The sequence below is a fragment of the Aedes albopictus genome, chromosome 1, assembly GCF_035046485.1.
Source record: "Aedes albopictus strain Foshan chromosome 1, AalbF5, whole genome shotgun sequence".
Taxonomy (NCBI): Eukaryota; Metazoa; Arthropoda; class Insecta; order Diptera; family Culicidae; genus Aedes; species Aedes albopictus.
Genome location: NC_085136.1, coordinates 63,034,223 through 63,050,409, shown reverse-complemented (window position 1 = coordinate 63,050,409; position 16,187 = coordinate 63,034,223). Strand labels below are relative to the sequence as shown.

At 39.9% G+C, this 16,187-nt stretch overlaps 1 protein-coding gene across 2 annotated transcripts; it reads left to right on the top strand.

Moving 5' to 3' along the window:
• The first annotated feature begins 5,017 nt into the window (after positions 1–5,017).
• Positions 5,018–10,031, top strand: LOC109401931 (RING finger protein 141). Of its 2 annotated transcripts, XR_009996034.1 has the most exons (3): positions 5,018–5,517; positions 7,624–8,968; positions 9,035–10,031. XR_009996034.1 is itself a non-coding variant. In XM_019674558.3 (2 exons), exons 1-2 carry the CDS (start codon positions 5,360–5,362, stop codon positions 8,366–8,368), a joined length of 903 nt encoding a protein of 300 aa, XP_019530103.3. In that variant the 5' UTR covers positions 5,018–5,359; the 3' UTR covers positions 8,369–10,031. The 2 variants fall into 2 exon arrangements, 1 of the variants encoding a protein (XP_019530103.3); XM_019674558.3 differs by having other exon boundaries at positions 7,624–10,031.
• The last annotated feature ends 6,156 nt before the right edge of the window (positions 10,032–16,187 follow it).

Below are 16,187 nucleotides of genomic sequence, written 5' to 3'. Positions count from 1 at the left end.
TTAACGAGATTTTTAGCCCTAGGCTAGTTCATCTCGGGACCCACGCTTTACTTCCCTTCCGAAGGAAGAACTCACATTTTGCGAGTTTTTCGAGAGTGGGATTCGATCCCAGGTCCTCGGCGTGATAGTCAAGTGTTCTAACCATAACACCAGGTCCGCTCCACATTAAAAATCTGTATTTTTTCTGTATCTGTATCTTGTTCGTATAGAAGGTCAAAAATCTGTATACAGTCCAGTCCGGATTCGCTGGTTGGGTCACGACTGCGCCCCGATTTCCGAATCGTGTTCGTTCGTTGGGGCAACTGACAACTGATCAAAATGTTCTAGACACACGCAAGTGACGAGAAACACGTCACGAAACACTCACTTATGTCGTTTTCGTTTTTGCGGTGGAGCTACACCGGTGCAGCACTTTTGCACCGAAAGTGTTCGTTTTTGATTTTCGTGCTGCACCGGTGTAGCACTTCTTCTGCACCGCTCAAGATAGTGCAGCACTCAAAAATTCGAGAGTGTAGCGGGTGTACACCGCGTCCACCAATCAACGTTTCCAAAGTTGTAAATATTTTGGTTTTTATTCACGCACACCAATGCAACTGCACCGAAAATGTTCGGTTTTGCAGTGAAAAGTGTAGCAAGAAGCGGTGTAGCACCGCCACAAAAACGAAAACGACATTACTTGCGCAATCATTCTGTATACAGGAGCTGTGATGCGACGGCGGTCAGACGTCAAACTCGTTTTGACATTTATTTTGACATTGACAGTGCTTTTTAGTTGGGTTTTGCCCCAACCAGTGAACAGTCAACCATCGATACAGCCCATCTAACGAGCTCTCAACGAACGAATCGTCACTGTAATACAGAAAAATCTGTATATCTGGCATCTCCGATAAGGACACACGCGAAGTTAAAGATGTTTTCTAGTCGTAACTTTTCAGCAGAGTCCACACGTCCATCGCACTTGTCGCATTTTTCACCATGTTTAGTTGGCTATCCAACACAATTGTGGCGTGGCACGCGGCTGTGGCCGGTTTCGCCGGTGCTTCACTAATTACATGCCATAGATCTTCCCTTTTCAATAGCATTTCCATCCGGGTCTTTCACACGGAATAGTTCTGATTGCTCAGGCGAGGAAACATATGACTTAAGGGCAAAGTCTTCGGTATACCAATCCGTGTGGTCAATTAATGATTTTTAATGAAACTCAACGTACATATGTACAGATGGATATATTATTAGTAAAATTGCGAAAAAATCCACAGCTCAGGTGAGATTTGAACTCACGACCCTTATACGCTAGACAAGTGCTTTTCCAACTAAGCTACCGAGCCAATTAATGACACGGCATTTTGGTTGGTACAAGGTAATTCCAATCTCATCGATCATGCTTCATCTTTCCCTTAAATTTCACCGCAAATATATCCATCTCTTATGTACACATGCATGAAGAGCGATGCGATTTATTTACTGTTGAAACTGTTTGCCTAACGTTCAGGCGTCTCTTCATCACCGACTGTGGTGAGGAAGAACAATTGAAACCTGGTAGGCGACCAACGTGTCGTTCGCACTCTTTCATATACGACAGATTACTACAGAAGAGGTAGAAGCTCGAATATGACTTAAGGGCAAAGTCTTCGGTATACCAATCCGTGTGGTCAATTAATGATTTTTAATGAAACTCAACGTACATATGTACAGATGGATATATTATTAGTAAAATTGCGAAAAAATCCACAGCTCAGGTGAGATTTGAACTCACGACCCTTATACGCTAGACAAGTGCTTTTCCAACTAAGCTACCGAGCCAATTAATGACACGGCATTTTGGTTGGTACAAGGTAATTCCAATCTCATCGATCATGCTTCATCTTTCCCTTAAATTTCACCGCAAATATATCCATCTCTTATGTACACATGCATGAAGAGCGATGCGATTTATTTACTGTTGAAACTGTTTGCCTAACGTTTAGGCGTATATGAAAGAGTGCGAACGACACGTTGGTCGCCTACCAGGTTTCAATTGTTCTTCCTCACCACAGTCGGTGATGAAGAGACGCCTGAACGTTAGGCAAACAGTTTCAACAGTAAATAAATCGCATCGCTCTTCATGCATGTGTACATAAGAGATGGATATATTTGCGGTGAAATTTAAGGGAAAGATGAAGCATGATCGATGAGATTGGAATTACCTTGTACCAACCAAAATGCCGTGTCATTAATTGGCTCGGTAGCTTAGTTGGAAAAGCACTTGTCTAGCGTATAAGGGTCGTGAGTTCAAATCTCACCTGAGCTGTGGATTTTTTCGCAATTTTACTAATAATATATCCATCTGTACATATGTACGTTGAGTTTCATTAAAAATCATTGAGGAAACATATATTTCTCTGCCATATCAAAAATCACAACCAGTACACTAGGCCGTCCTAAAATTACCGATTTTGTAGAATAGTGTTTTTTTCGACGAAAAAAAATCATGATTTTTCTGACATCATACATTTTTTTAAGAACTTTGGGCCCCGTGGGGGACCACTTAGCCTTGAGATACGGACTTCAAATTTTGGCATGATGGTTTTCAAGCTAAAACGATCGTTTTGCTATATTGAACTTTCAACATTTCCAACTTTTGCAAGAATAGGCACGGCCTAGTGTGGGGGCAGTATAAGTAGTGGTTAAAAAATGTAGGATATGCCGAAAAACCTAATCGAATACCTCACGAATGGTAATTCTTGTAAAAAAAGAGATTTTATTATTGATGTTATTCCTTTAGGCACCATCAGACAATCTGTACGTTATAACTTTAATCACAACTTTTTCAATTTGAAATAGCATTTGTACACTGCAAAATATTTTTGCTGGTAATCAGCAAACTTTGCGGATTTTTGGCGTGCTGATTGCATTCAGCAATACAAATTACTGAGTATCAGCAATTATTTTTCAACTTACTGAACCATCCTGCAATTTTGACAGTTGATCAGCAAAGTTGTGCTGAAATTCAGCAAAAATGTTGCTGAAATTCAGCAAGTTCTTTTGCTGATTTTTGGCGTGCTGGCAGCATTTCAAAAATTTTGGTGTGTACAATAATGTGTACAGCATAATTTTAGTTCAGCTATAATTACTATTATAGAGCAACAATTCAGCATGCATGCTTGTTTGCGGCTGGCGATTGTTAGTTGGGTAGTTTAAGAAAAATGTCCTCTATGAGAGAAATGCGAAGAAATCAATTTTCTAATTTTGAGCCCCATACAAATTTCAATCACAATGCAGCTGTTTAGGACGCTAATGTAGGTCGAAAAAGCGTTGTTCCTAGTTGAAACGATCATTAAATGATATATATAAATATAAATTATATATATATATATAAATTTTATATTTTTTCCATTCAACTTTGACCCAGTCTAATGCACTATACATGGGTCCAAGCCAAGGTCCAAGCCCTGCAACACGTGCATATTTAGATTGCTTGGATACACCGCGCCCCCTGTGTTCACTGCCTGCTAAGCTCACAATTAGTATCTGCTTCGAATGATGCAACTTTAAGGTATCTAATGGTCATTTGATTGCCATTGATCCCAATGTTAAATAATGTTTGATTTGATGAGAGGTGCGTTATGCCAAACACTAAAAGAAACCCTGAATACCTAGGATAGTATTAATGTATAAAAATAAATTTCATAATTCAAACAAAATAGAAAATGTCATACAGAGGTGAAATAAAGCTACATAGTGTTTACATATATTTACATATAAAACAATAGAACGAGTTAGAATTTCGCAACCAGAATTAACACTCTTGCGAACATTGTGCAATTCAGATGAAACAACATTTTTACATTGATCTAAGTTTTTAAACATGATATCGATCAATCCGACGAGCTTGCGAAAAACTCAATTCCCTCTTCTAACTGTCTCGCAGTGGAACGGAACAATTTTCGCGTTTTTCCCATGCACCGACTTTCGCGGTGCCATAAGAAATAGCCCATTGAATAATAAAAGAGTCAGCTGCTGCATCAAGCAGGCCGTGAAAGTAAGTCGCCTCGGCAGCGCAGCAACCCATTTTTATTTTTCATTGTAGGTAGGTAACTGCAATTGAAGGTGAACGGGTTCGAGATCCAGATTCGTGACGACGGCCTCGCTCAGCTGTTATTGCTGGCCCAAGCATAAAATTGACTCCACGTTGTCAAACCGGGGGCACGTCACCTCGCCGCAGCCTTGATTCTCTTCGTGAATGATATTTTCCGTATACGCGTAAGACATTCCTCCTATGCGTCCAAGTTACGCGCGACAAGCCACTCTCTCGCGCGGTAGGTACTAACCTTAGATTTTTCCGCTTTGGCTGCTTTCAGTTTGCGGACCACATCGCCCTGGGCGGTAATTTCGGCTAGCACAGTTTCCCGATCGGTCATCACTGGGTTCCGATTGTTGCAGGAGCACAAAACGACGTTTTTCGTTCCGGAAAATCACTAAAATGCACGAAAGATTGCTGCACCTCGCGAGGTCTTTGACATGTGTTCGCGCAACACCAAGAGTAAACAGAAAGTGAGCAACGCTGCGGAGCTGCGAGCGAATGACAAGTTCGCTGACAGCATCGATTGAGTTCATTCTGCTCAAAACAGCTGGCATACCAATCGGAACTTTAACCTGCACTCAGATGAAAATGCTTCGATTAATTGAAAAAAAAATGCTTTTCAGAAGAACATTTTCATTCACAATAGTAGAACAATACGAAATTTAATTTGAACTTCGCTAAAGTTAGCAAACAATCCATACATGAGCGAAAATTTTATTAAATTTAAGATCGACGGCTTTCATACGCTCTTGGCTAAAAAGGGACCCAATTCGAGATGAACTTGAAGACGAAATCACTTGATTCGACTCTGGCGAAACCATCTGACAGCATGATCGCGTTCACACATACAAGCAATATTGCTGCTTCTACCTGCACGTGACTCACTCAAAGTTGATATAAATTTCAGTGAAATTTTCGGAAAATTTCAGCGAAATGCAATGTGTCAAAATTAAAATCCCATGCACTTTTAAGGTCAAACTTTTCATTTTAGTTCACCAATTTTCGATAGAATCTCAATTCAAGCAAAAAACAGCGATTTGTCGTACAATACTGAATCGGCAAAGCGCAAACACAAAACAAAACACTTTTCGACGCGACGAATGTCAAACACAGGTAAACAGACCAAAATTTTCACTGATAACACGTATTTATGTGGTGACAACGACTCAGAGAAGTGCTCGGCATCTGAATCACTCCGCGGTGGTGATTAAACATTTTCCAAGATTTACAACACCTTCTCAGAGGTCGCAAATCCTAAACTTAATAGCCCTCGGACGGTGAATCACAACACACAGAATGGGCCAGCAGGTGTCCAGCTTGCCGCAGAAAATCCTTCCGAACGATACGGTCGATTCGCTGCAGTTCGAGATCAAAAAGCAGGCGCAGATCTTCTCGGAAATTGGCAGCCTCAGCTACGAGGACTTCCAGAAGTGTCTGGCTGATCTGAACAGTTTGTGAGTAGCTTTTTTTTTTTGATAATGATGCAATATGAAGGAAGTTTAACAAATAATAATCCTGGTCCTAGCTTGCATGGAAAAAGTGAAAAATCTGAAATCTGATACTTTTCCCCTTGAACGAATGTTGTGCATAGTGTGCACCTTACACAGTTCACAAAAAGCGATACTTCTGTCAGATTATACCCAGCTAACATATCTATAGAAGCAAATCAAGCGCAAATAACATGATCAATTTCACATCATTGATCCTCTCTTCTTGCAACAAGTTGGCAAGTTTGTTTGCACTTTTTCAATGTATCTACACTTAGAGACCCAGTAGGGGCAGTTTCATGTTCAAAAAGAATCGCTCAAGAAATTTCTTGACCAATTCCTGGCAGACGCGTTCTACAGTAGCTGCCATTTCAATTGACATTTCTTCGCAAGTACTGTGATCGAATAAACAAACGGATCGCTCAAGTAATTTCCGTTCAGTGCATTATTTTTCCTTGACCGGAATGGTCAAGAAATTTAACACAGCAAGCGCCATTTGAATTGACGTTTCTTTTCAGCTCCGTATTGTATTTTTTAACGAATGATCAGACTTTCATGACGAAATTGAACTCGCTCGAAAATCGTGCTAATCTGAGTACTGCGGATACACTGACATAAATTTTGTTGTGGAAACTACCGATTCCATAGTAAAAATAATAATCGTACCCATGATTCTCAATCGACAACAAAATCTGTGAAGTTCACTGAAAAACAATGCATTGCAGTAAATTTGACTGAAAGCGTAGTAGCTTCAACAACAAAATATTGTTATTTTTTCCTGGACACGCATCTTACAACCCAGTATGGTTAAAAATACGATGTCCAGCTGTTAAATTAAGATTATTTTTGGTAATGTTAACTGCACAGTGTTCTAGTGGAATTAAATGAAAATTGGGTTTTTAAATTAAGAAAATTGTACTATTTTTTGGTTTTATACGAAGAAGCGCCTTTTTCTGAACCACTATGATTTTTTCAGATTTTTCGAACTTTATTTTGGTACCTAAAATCAATTTTAAAAAGATTTTTCGAAATCACCTCTTGATAGCTGAGCAACTGCTTGACAGCTCAGCCCAGTACATGAGGGGTGATTCGACGAATCGCTCCCATACAAACTTCAAACTGATTTTTAAATAGGTTCCCAATCACCAACATTCATAAAAATTTGGATTTCGGCTCAGTTTTGCATGCAGATTCTGAATATGTAATTATCTCAACACCGCTAAAGAAGCCAATTGGCTTCTTTAGCGATGTTGAGATAATCCCATGTTCTGAATCTCCATGCCAAACTGAGCCGAAATCCAAATTTTCATGAATTTAAATGCTCGGGAACTTATTCAAAAATCAGTTTGAAGTTTGTATGGGAGCGATTTATCGAATCACCCCTCGTCGCATTTTGTACTGGGCAGAGCTGTCAAACAGTTGCCCAGCTGTCAAAATGTGGTTTTAAAAAATCTCTTTGAAATTCATTTTTGGTACCAAAGTGATGTTCTAAAAATCTGAAAAAAATCATAGCGGCTCAGAAAAAGGTGCTCTTCCGTATAAAATCAAAAAAATAATACATTTTTCTTAACTTAAAAACCCAATTGTTGTCGGTTGAGAATCATATGTACGGTTATTAATTTTACTATGGAATCGGTAGATTCCACAACAAAATTTATTTCAGTGTAGGAACGGTTCTATTTTTCAAGCTAACCGACGCACACAAACACACCACCGGCACCCAACTTGAAAACATTCACGAGCCTTCAATCACAGCCAAACAGACGTAACACCTTGAACGATTTTCATAGAAATCCATCGCCCAGTTTACACTACCTGGTGGAAAAGTTGCACGAATCACTGTGTTGTGCAATATCGTCAACAGAAGGCGCTAGTGTGAAACGTCAAACACATAGAAAAAAGATGCGTGCGCCTCTGGTTGTGAAAGCCACAACTATGAAAATTTAAAATGATTATTCAAAGCGTGGTCGATGGAAATTTCGCAAGTGTTACGTCTGTTTGTCTTTATAATGTTCATTGTAACCGAGACTCTAACAGATTATAATGATTCTACACCTACCCCCTCCACAACAGATCCCGCAAATGTCTGGATCCCAACGGCAAACAGCTGGTCTTCGCCGTCAAGAAGGGCACCGACAGCAGCGTCCTCTGGAAGGGCACGGTACGCATAGCGTGCGTCAAGGTCGATCCCGCCACCAAAAAGGTCGAATGCTACAAGCTGCTGAATCTGAAGCAATTCCTGCAGGTATTCCGTACCTTCCAAACCAACCTGCACGCGATGGTCACCGTTGAGACGCAACGGATCCGCAGTCCCACCTCTAGTCCAACCCATTCCAGTTCCACCTCGACCACGACCACCAACACCAACGGACGCAATGGGAGCTCGTCGAGCGGAGCGGGTTCATTCGAGCGACCGGACATCAGCCCACAAACGCCAAATTCGTTTGTGTTTCCACAGGGCCCGACGACGACGGCATCGATGCTGATGGAACAGGTCGATGCCATCAGTGGTGGTGGCGGCATCGGGTTCAGCTGTGACGATTCCAACGGAGCCATCGGAGGAGGTGGCATCGAGTGCAACGAATGCTGTATCTGTTTGGAGCGGAAGCCGGAGGTTTCGCTTCCGTGTGCTCACAGCTACTGCACACCTTGCATTGAACAGTGGAACATACACCAGAAGAAGTGTCCGATATGCGACGAGGAACTGGCCAGCACCGACGACACTTGGGTTCTGTCCGAGATGCCCGAGGCCGAGGAGATCAGCGAAGAGATATGCGTCACGCTGATGAAGTTGTCGGTCGATGAGCGCAAAAAGTGAACGCCAGATGGATGTTGCGAAAGAAGAATATTACCGTTTTGATTTTCGCCTCTGGGAATGAGTACCTGCAAAATCGCGTGTGGAGAGAATGTTTTGGGAGTTAATGGCCATGATGCGCTGGCTGCGGCCATCAAGCTATTGATCATTGTAATGAGCTGTGCGAATCATAGATCCACAGACAAACAGACGTAACACTTCGAACATTTTTCGATTCAAGTCATAGTCACGAAAACATATTCGCCCAATGCTAAAAGGTCTATGTTTGGCCGACCACCAACACGAAAAGAAATTTAATTATGTTATTTATAAGGATTGATTCATCTTTTTTATTAGATGCGTCCTAATTGCTTCTATAACATCCACCCATTCAAAGCTATAACATTTCCTTATATCATGTATAAGTTTTGTGTTATGGCGAAAAAGTATTAGTTTAAACTAATATATTAATTAAGGTCTTGCTTTGAAAATTCGCTCCACTACAAACAAACGGCGCCGTCGTGTTCAATGTAAGAAGCCATTGTTGCTCTCGTGTGGTTTCGGCACAGAAGTGTTTTTTGCCGTTTTTGTGCAATTCTCAGCTGGAAGCGCTTGCGGATTACGGTAGGTATTAAACCATAAACAAATAAAAATGTTTGCAGCAGCTTACATAACTTCTCTCTTTTACAGAGTACCCCTGGAGCCATGACCACATTATCTGGAAAACGGCACGGTCACAATCGAGGTCCCAAGAAGTTCTCCAGGATGCCATCGGAAAGCTCTGTCCGGAGCGTTTATTCAAGATCCTCGGTTCCGGGAGTAGGAACAAACTACAGCTCCACACGCAGCAGCTCTGGAGATGTTGCTCGGAAGATCTCGGGCGGGATCTTGGGAGGAGCTCAACCCAACGATCAACCTTTCAGCGAACATGAGCGGACGTGCTGGCCAATGAGGAACAGCTTCGGAAGTTATTTTGAGAGCAGCGTAATCGATACAGGTCCATTGCAGTATTTCAAATTATAAAATAAAATAATTATGTCAGAATCAGCATCTGAGTCACAGTTTATTCAACTTTCATTTTTGCTCAAAAAATAAAAAAAAATAATAATAAGGATTTAGTCAAAACATACGGTAATTAAATTCATTAGATTTTACCCATACATGGCATAACATTCGTAATACCAGTTATTAGAAATAGCGAATGAAATTCATAAGTTGAACTTATACATTTTATTAACTGTGTGTTATGCCTCATATTACACTCTCAGATGAGCTTTATGAGGAAAACGAAATGGCAAAAATGTATAACATTTTCTTATACAATCAATGAGGATTTTTCTTTTCGTGAACTAGGTGGCGGTAGTGAGCAAACGTCAAACTCGAACAAAAACGATGCGAGCGCACGGTTGGGCAGTTGGCCAACTATCAAGTTTTGAAAAAGACCGTTAAATCGGTGTACGATGTGAATTATCAGAGTGTTACGTCTGTTTGTCTGTGATAGATCTATTAGGTTTGTTTTAGAAAACTATTGTTTGATATCTTTTATTCAATAAGGATTTGACAATTTCTCATGCGACATAAGATAAACAAACAATCTCTAACCAAAACACATATATAATGATTTAATCATTCTGCAAGATGATTGGATGCCGTATTAATGCTTGAAATATACATATATAAATGTAAATTGATCTGTTTCATTGACATTTGAAAGAAATAATGACACCAGACCGGGTAGGGCTCAGTTGACTTAACCCAAATCATGAAGATAAAAAAAATCATAATGTATGAGTCTGTAGCTGATCCTTGGTTCGTGGTACAATAATAGTAACAGATAAAGGAGACATACTGTGTAGACTGTAATACAAAGTGTATGTCTTTATGCGGGTGGTGCTACGCCTGGGTTGACGAAACATTTTTCTTCAACCCAGGCTAAACGGCAGATAACATGAAAACAGAAAGAGAGTGAGAGAGATGCGGATACAAAATGCATAAATAATAGTAATTCCGTGTATACTTTTATTTCTAAGTGTACACTATAGATAGTAGAGTGTCCAAACGAGCATGACGTCACGATTTCAACAACATGAATGGAGCGTGACGTTATCACAGAGAAACAGACGTCACACTCTCATCGCTTCCCATCGATCACCTTTTTAACGGTTGATTCAAATATTCAGTAGTAGGTCGATTGACCACTCGCAGCGCTGGTATCGTTTTCGCTCCTGTTTGACGTTTGCTCACTACCGCCATCTATTTAGTGGCGGCCCGGCCAAACAGTACATTTAGCATTGGGCGATTACGTTTTCGCGACGTTGTTTTTTTAATGAAATTTGTTCTAAAGCCTGGAACACATAGCGTCCGTTCCGTCGAGGTTTGCGTTTTTTTGACAGTTTTCCCATGGGAAATGTGTCAAACTACTGTTACGCACACGCAAACGTATGCATTGTGTGGGGCACTTAAGTGTGACGTCTGTTTCTCTGTGACGTTATATTCAATCGTCGCACTTTTGAAAATTACTACTTACACGCTTGAAATATGTTAGTCAGAAGTGTCCGCGGATCTATGTTTACTCTACTATCTATAGTGTACACTCAGAAATAAAAGTATACACGGAAATACTATTATTTATGCATTTTTTATCCGCATCTCTCTCACTCTCTTTGTGTTTTCATGCTATCTGCCGTTTAGCCTGGGTTGAAGAGAAGTGTTTCGTCAACCCAGGCGAAGCACCAGATAGCATGAAAACAGAAAGAGAGTGAGAGAGATGCGGATACAAAATGCATAAATCAGGCCAAACATTTCAATAGGTCCTTTCTGCATATGAGCGGCTCTCTTTTTTCACTTTCTCTTTCAATTATTGCAATCTCGTTGCAATGTAATGGTACACTTTTCAACTATTTTTGCAGTACAAATCAAAGGACGATTGTTTTGACCATCATTCAATGGAAGAAGACAATCATAATACAAATAAACAGCTGAGATATTAACGAAAGAGAGGGAAACCAAAGAAAGCCTCTCTTCTGCAGATAGGACCTTTAGACATGTTTGGCCTGAAATAATAGTAATTCCTTGTATACTTTTATTTCTGAGTGTACACGTAGCCCAACGAACGAAATTCGTCTATATTAAATCTGTTTTATCCAGTGCTTGAAATCGAGTGAATATGAAGGATACGATCAGTCATCAGCGCCAACCATTACTACGAACGAACACGCACAGGGAGCAAAGAGAAACCGAACCAACCGCGACCACTATTCCTCATCGGTTGGTTGACTGGTGAAGCATATTGATTGGTAACGATTATTTCTCACTTGCTGCGGTGAGGCTGAAGATGCGTAAATGATTCAGTGGATTTATTTTTTGCTCAAAACTTGTAAAAACAAACAATTTGTCCGTAAGAGAATGATGGACATGACTAGGTAGTATAATTGATTTAATTCGAGTTTGTGTCATTTACACTGTAATAACGAGATAAAAATCAAGTATATTGAGTATTTTACAGCTTATTAGACTATTGTGCAAATAATTTTTGCACAGTGATTATTTGCACACCTCACTGAACACCTACGCTTTCTCACGGTTACCCCGACAACAACTTTTTTTTCATTGTTATTATTTTGGAATAAATTTTGATTAGCATCGTATCAACCGTATCAACACAGTTTCGTGAAAATTTCAGTTGAGCCGGAGAAGAAATGCTGAATAAATCTCATGTTTTCAGTAACTAAAGCTCCGGAAAGTATCTGGAGAACCAGCGATATGAACCTAGAGATTTCAGAAACAATAGCGAGATTCAAGGGGTCAGAACCAATCTGGGTGTATGAGTGAGGCGGTTGTACTACGGAGGATAGCGTGTACTGCATGTTGCACTTCTTGAACCCCCGGCCACAGTCAGAAAGTTAGAAAATCTACGATAGAGGTGGGGAATCACTCAGTACGGACAGGACACGACAGGAATGAATTAGGGCTCCATGTTCACAAGATGGCTCGCGGAACTAGAAAGCACAACTCGGGTAGAAACCGGCCTTTGTGTTGGCCGGCGAAAAACTGAGAGCGCTCCAAGTTTTTGGGATTTTTTTTAGATACCCGCCTTGCACCGACTACATATATTGCCCCTCCCAACGTCCCAACTCCACCAGCCGTCCTGCAGATTCAAAATCCAAGTCTCCACCCTGACGTGTCCCTCAAACGACTCCTTATACCAACCACGAACCTAGCAGCCTCCAACTGCAATCCACCACGCTGCGACCGTGGGTCGTAAAACACAACGTACAGCAGACTTTTCATTAATTATTGCAACACGAAATCTTTCCGAAGAAAACTGGCTTGTTGAAGGCCATATTATGCTAGATATTGTGAGACCGTCTCACTTGGTTTGGGGAAATGTCAAACATTTTGATGCATATGCCTACTAATATTGTGAGTGCGTAAATTGTATCTCACTAAAACCACAGAGAACAGACGTCTATCTTTGCTTTCCTGGCTTGTGTAAAACTTTGTAACGGTCATATCAGAGTATGTGGTTAAGCTCTCGTTGCGTGGCGCTAGCGTCCCATCTCTTACATTGTTGTGTTGTCATTTTTGTTTCCAGTGCTCGCCGTTTTTGGCCGTTTGGCGCTCGCGTCACTTTGTGGGCTAGTGTATTTTAACGCTGAACACTGCCATCGTGGGGTCAAATCGAGTTTATATGTGGGGCAGTCTCCGTTGGTGGCGTTGAGGTACACTTAAATCCTTTACACACGATTTCGACGTATTTTTGTTCGAGCTTAAATGTCTGTTCTCTGTGCTAAAATCAAACTGCACTTAAGTCTAGAAATTCATGAAATCGTCAATATTCATTGCCGTATACACCGGCGAAGAGAGAGATTCAGAGAGCCGCACGGCGCTGAATCGTCGTTCCTCACTCTCACTCATATTTTTTATTGCTCCCGCTCCCACTTGCTTCTGAAGCATGTTAGCCAATGAAGGCATATTGCTACCGCTTTGGGTTGAAAAGCGCCGGTCAAAGAAGAGCAAATTTTGATAGGTCTGAGGTACCCGAATAAAAAATACAGTAGAAAAACCGAACGTTGTATTGTAACAGTACTATTTAGAATCATATTTTTACAATAGACAACACTGTAAAAATAAAAAATACAAAAACAATTAGATGTAATGTAAAACACCATACCGTGCATTGTAAATAAGATTTTTACAATATATTATACAGGTTGTTAAGTATCGTAACAATATAAAAAAATATTTTTCTCCATATATATTTTTTGCAAAACCATACATTTTATTGTTAATGAATTGTTCAAAATACTGATACGTGGGTTTAAATATACCGTACATTGTATGGTACATGAATGGTTTCAAACAATAAAATGTACCGTAAATAAATTGTTTTTAATTGTAATTTCACTACTGGTTATACATTTAATTAAATGGTTTCGGAATGGTTTTCTTTTGTTATGTTGTATTGATTTACATTACATAAATCATATATTGTTATATTATCTTGCCATTTTCCTCCTGTTAATGGCATCTTAGGCTTATTAGATTTCAGTAACAAATTTTGAAAACGACGTATAATCAATGGGGTAGCATTGATTATACGTCGTTTTCAAAATTTGTTACTGATTTATTAGAATGCGCTTTGGGAATTCTCCAGAGCGTTTTGGATAACCCTTCATATATAGGATCGCCCACGTCTAAGTCTGAGTAGTCTCTGATTGCATTAACAGTTGAAGCTTAGGCTCTCATGCCCCACCAGCCAGATAACCGGGTTTTGCAAACTTAGCATTATTTGTGGCAACACTTTGAGCGGCATGATGGAACTATGCCGAGCGCGCTAAGTGTTATTAGACCACTAATGTAGTTGCATGAAGTGGGTGACGAGGTACATAAGTATCATTACAGCGTGCTTAACTGTTATTGCAATATTGAGGCACCAGTTTGACTAAAGTTTGAAATACATAACAACTCATGAGATAACTGTCAAGTTCGATTCAAATATAAGTTAGGTTGAAAAGCGAACCCGCAGACGAACCTATATTAAAAGTCATTTCAGTGTTCAGTCCAGTCCATATGTTAAAGATGGCTCTACGTCAAAGATAAAGTTTGTCAATCGCATTTGATTCGATTGAGGTCGAAGGCAAGTTCACATGAGAGAAGAGGAGAAAACTCCCCTAAATGCAAATACAGCAAGAATAGTGTTGAATTCATCCACTGATTTACGGTAATCTGACCTGCATCTTTCCGGGTTGGCCTACATTCGTATTTCTCTCGTCGCTCTCTACACACCTAGCCTGCCATATCTCTTGGACCCCTGCTTGGACCTGCAGTTCTTAGCACATCTGGTTTACCACTGATTTAAACATGTTATTGACTTTAAACTCAGTAACAAATTTTGAAAACGACGTATAATCAATGCTACACCATTGATTATACGTCGTTTTCAAAATTTGTTACTGAATTGATGTTTCAACTTATTCACTTTTTTTCTCTTTGCTTTCCTTTGCATCAAAAAAGTCACAAACATCAACAAAACAAAGCACGGAAAAAATCTTAAACTGAATAAATCTGGTGTTTGATTTGAATAGGTCGAATCTGCATATAGGAATCACAGCAAACATACGACCTACCGTCTACCCCCGTTGGTTTGAACGACACCTCATGCAAACCAACGGGGTTCATTTTTAATTTGAACGTCTAGCAACTCTGTTAGCATCGAAAAACACACTACTGGCAACCTGATTTGGTGTTTTGTTTTGGTTCTGCGTTTCGTTTCACACCGTTCCATTAGCAGAATGACGTTTGAACCATTTTTAGTTTGAACTATGTGCAGATTAGAGGGGGTCAAACTAAAAAGTGTTCAGATTACGTGCGGTCAAACCAACGAGGGTAGACGGTATTCAAATCGAACACCAGAAATAATTAAAAATTCACGGAAAAATAATGTCTCGGAAAAGTGAATGGTTCAAACGTAAGAAAAACAGTATAATATATTGTTACATAAAAATCCAATGTAAATGTATAGTATAGCGAACCCTATCATTACAATACACTGTATTGTAGCTGGTACACTGTATGGTGCAGGAATGGCTTTCACTATACATTCTATAGAATAAATAAAGGTTTATTTTATAGATTGCATCTTTTAGTATGTATTATAATGATTCATTGGAATAAAATTTAAGAGGAAAAGTAAAGTAAAATTCATTATTTTTTAATTAAAGTATTTGTGCTCATAATAGCTGCCCCGGCTGAAAAATTTCCAAAAATGCGGCATTTTTACCCATTTATTATTGAAACACAATGGGGCATTTTTACCCATTTATCATTAAAAACAATACCCATTTTTTGAAGTTCGAGTCGAATACCCATTAATGGGTTAACAGCGAATACCCATTAAATGGGTTAAGCCACTTTAGTTCGAAATGGGTACTAAAGTACCCATTAATGGGTATTCCCGAACTAGCGTGTATGGTTAGTTTTTATCCGGGTAAACGCTTCAATTTTCAAGCGCTGGTTTTATCACGAGATCAGGGCTTAAAAAGTTGAAACCCATCCCTATTCTCCCAACCATAAATCTGCGAACGTGATCCACACATCTAAACACTAATTTCACGCACACTAATCAGCCTCGGTTGTAAACAAAATGCTGTCAGTTCACCATCCCACACACACTCTCTCTCACTGTGCGTTTGACAGCCACAAACGTCAAAATCGGAAGGGAAAGTGCGATGCATTTTTTTTCCTGCTGCTGATGGTTCATTTTCAGTCTCGCTCAGCTCAGTCACAATCTTCATTTTCATCATGGCTTTACGTTTCCGAAGTGTGTCATAGGAAAAAACAC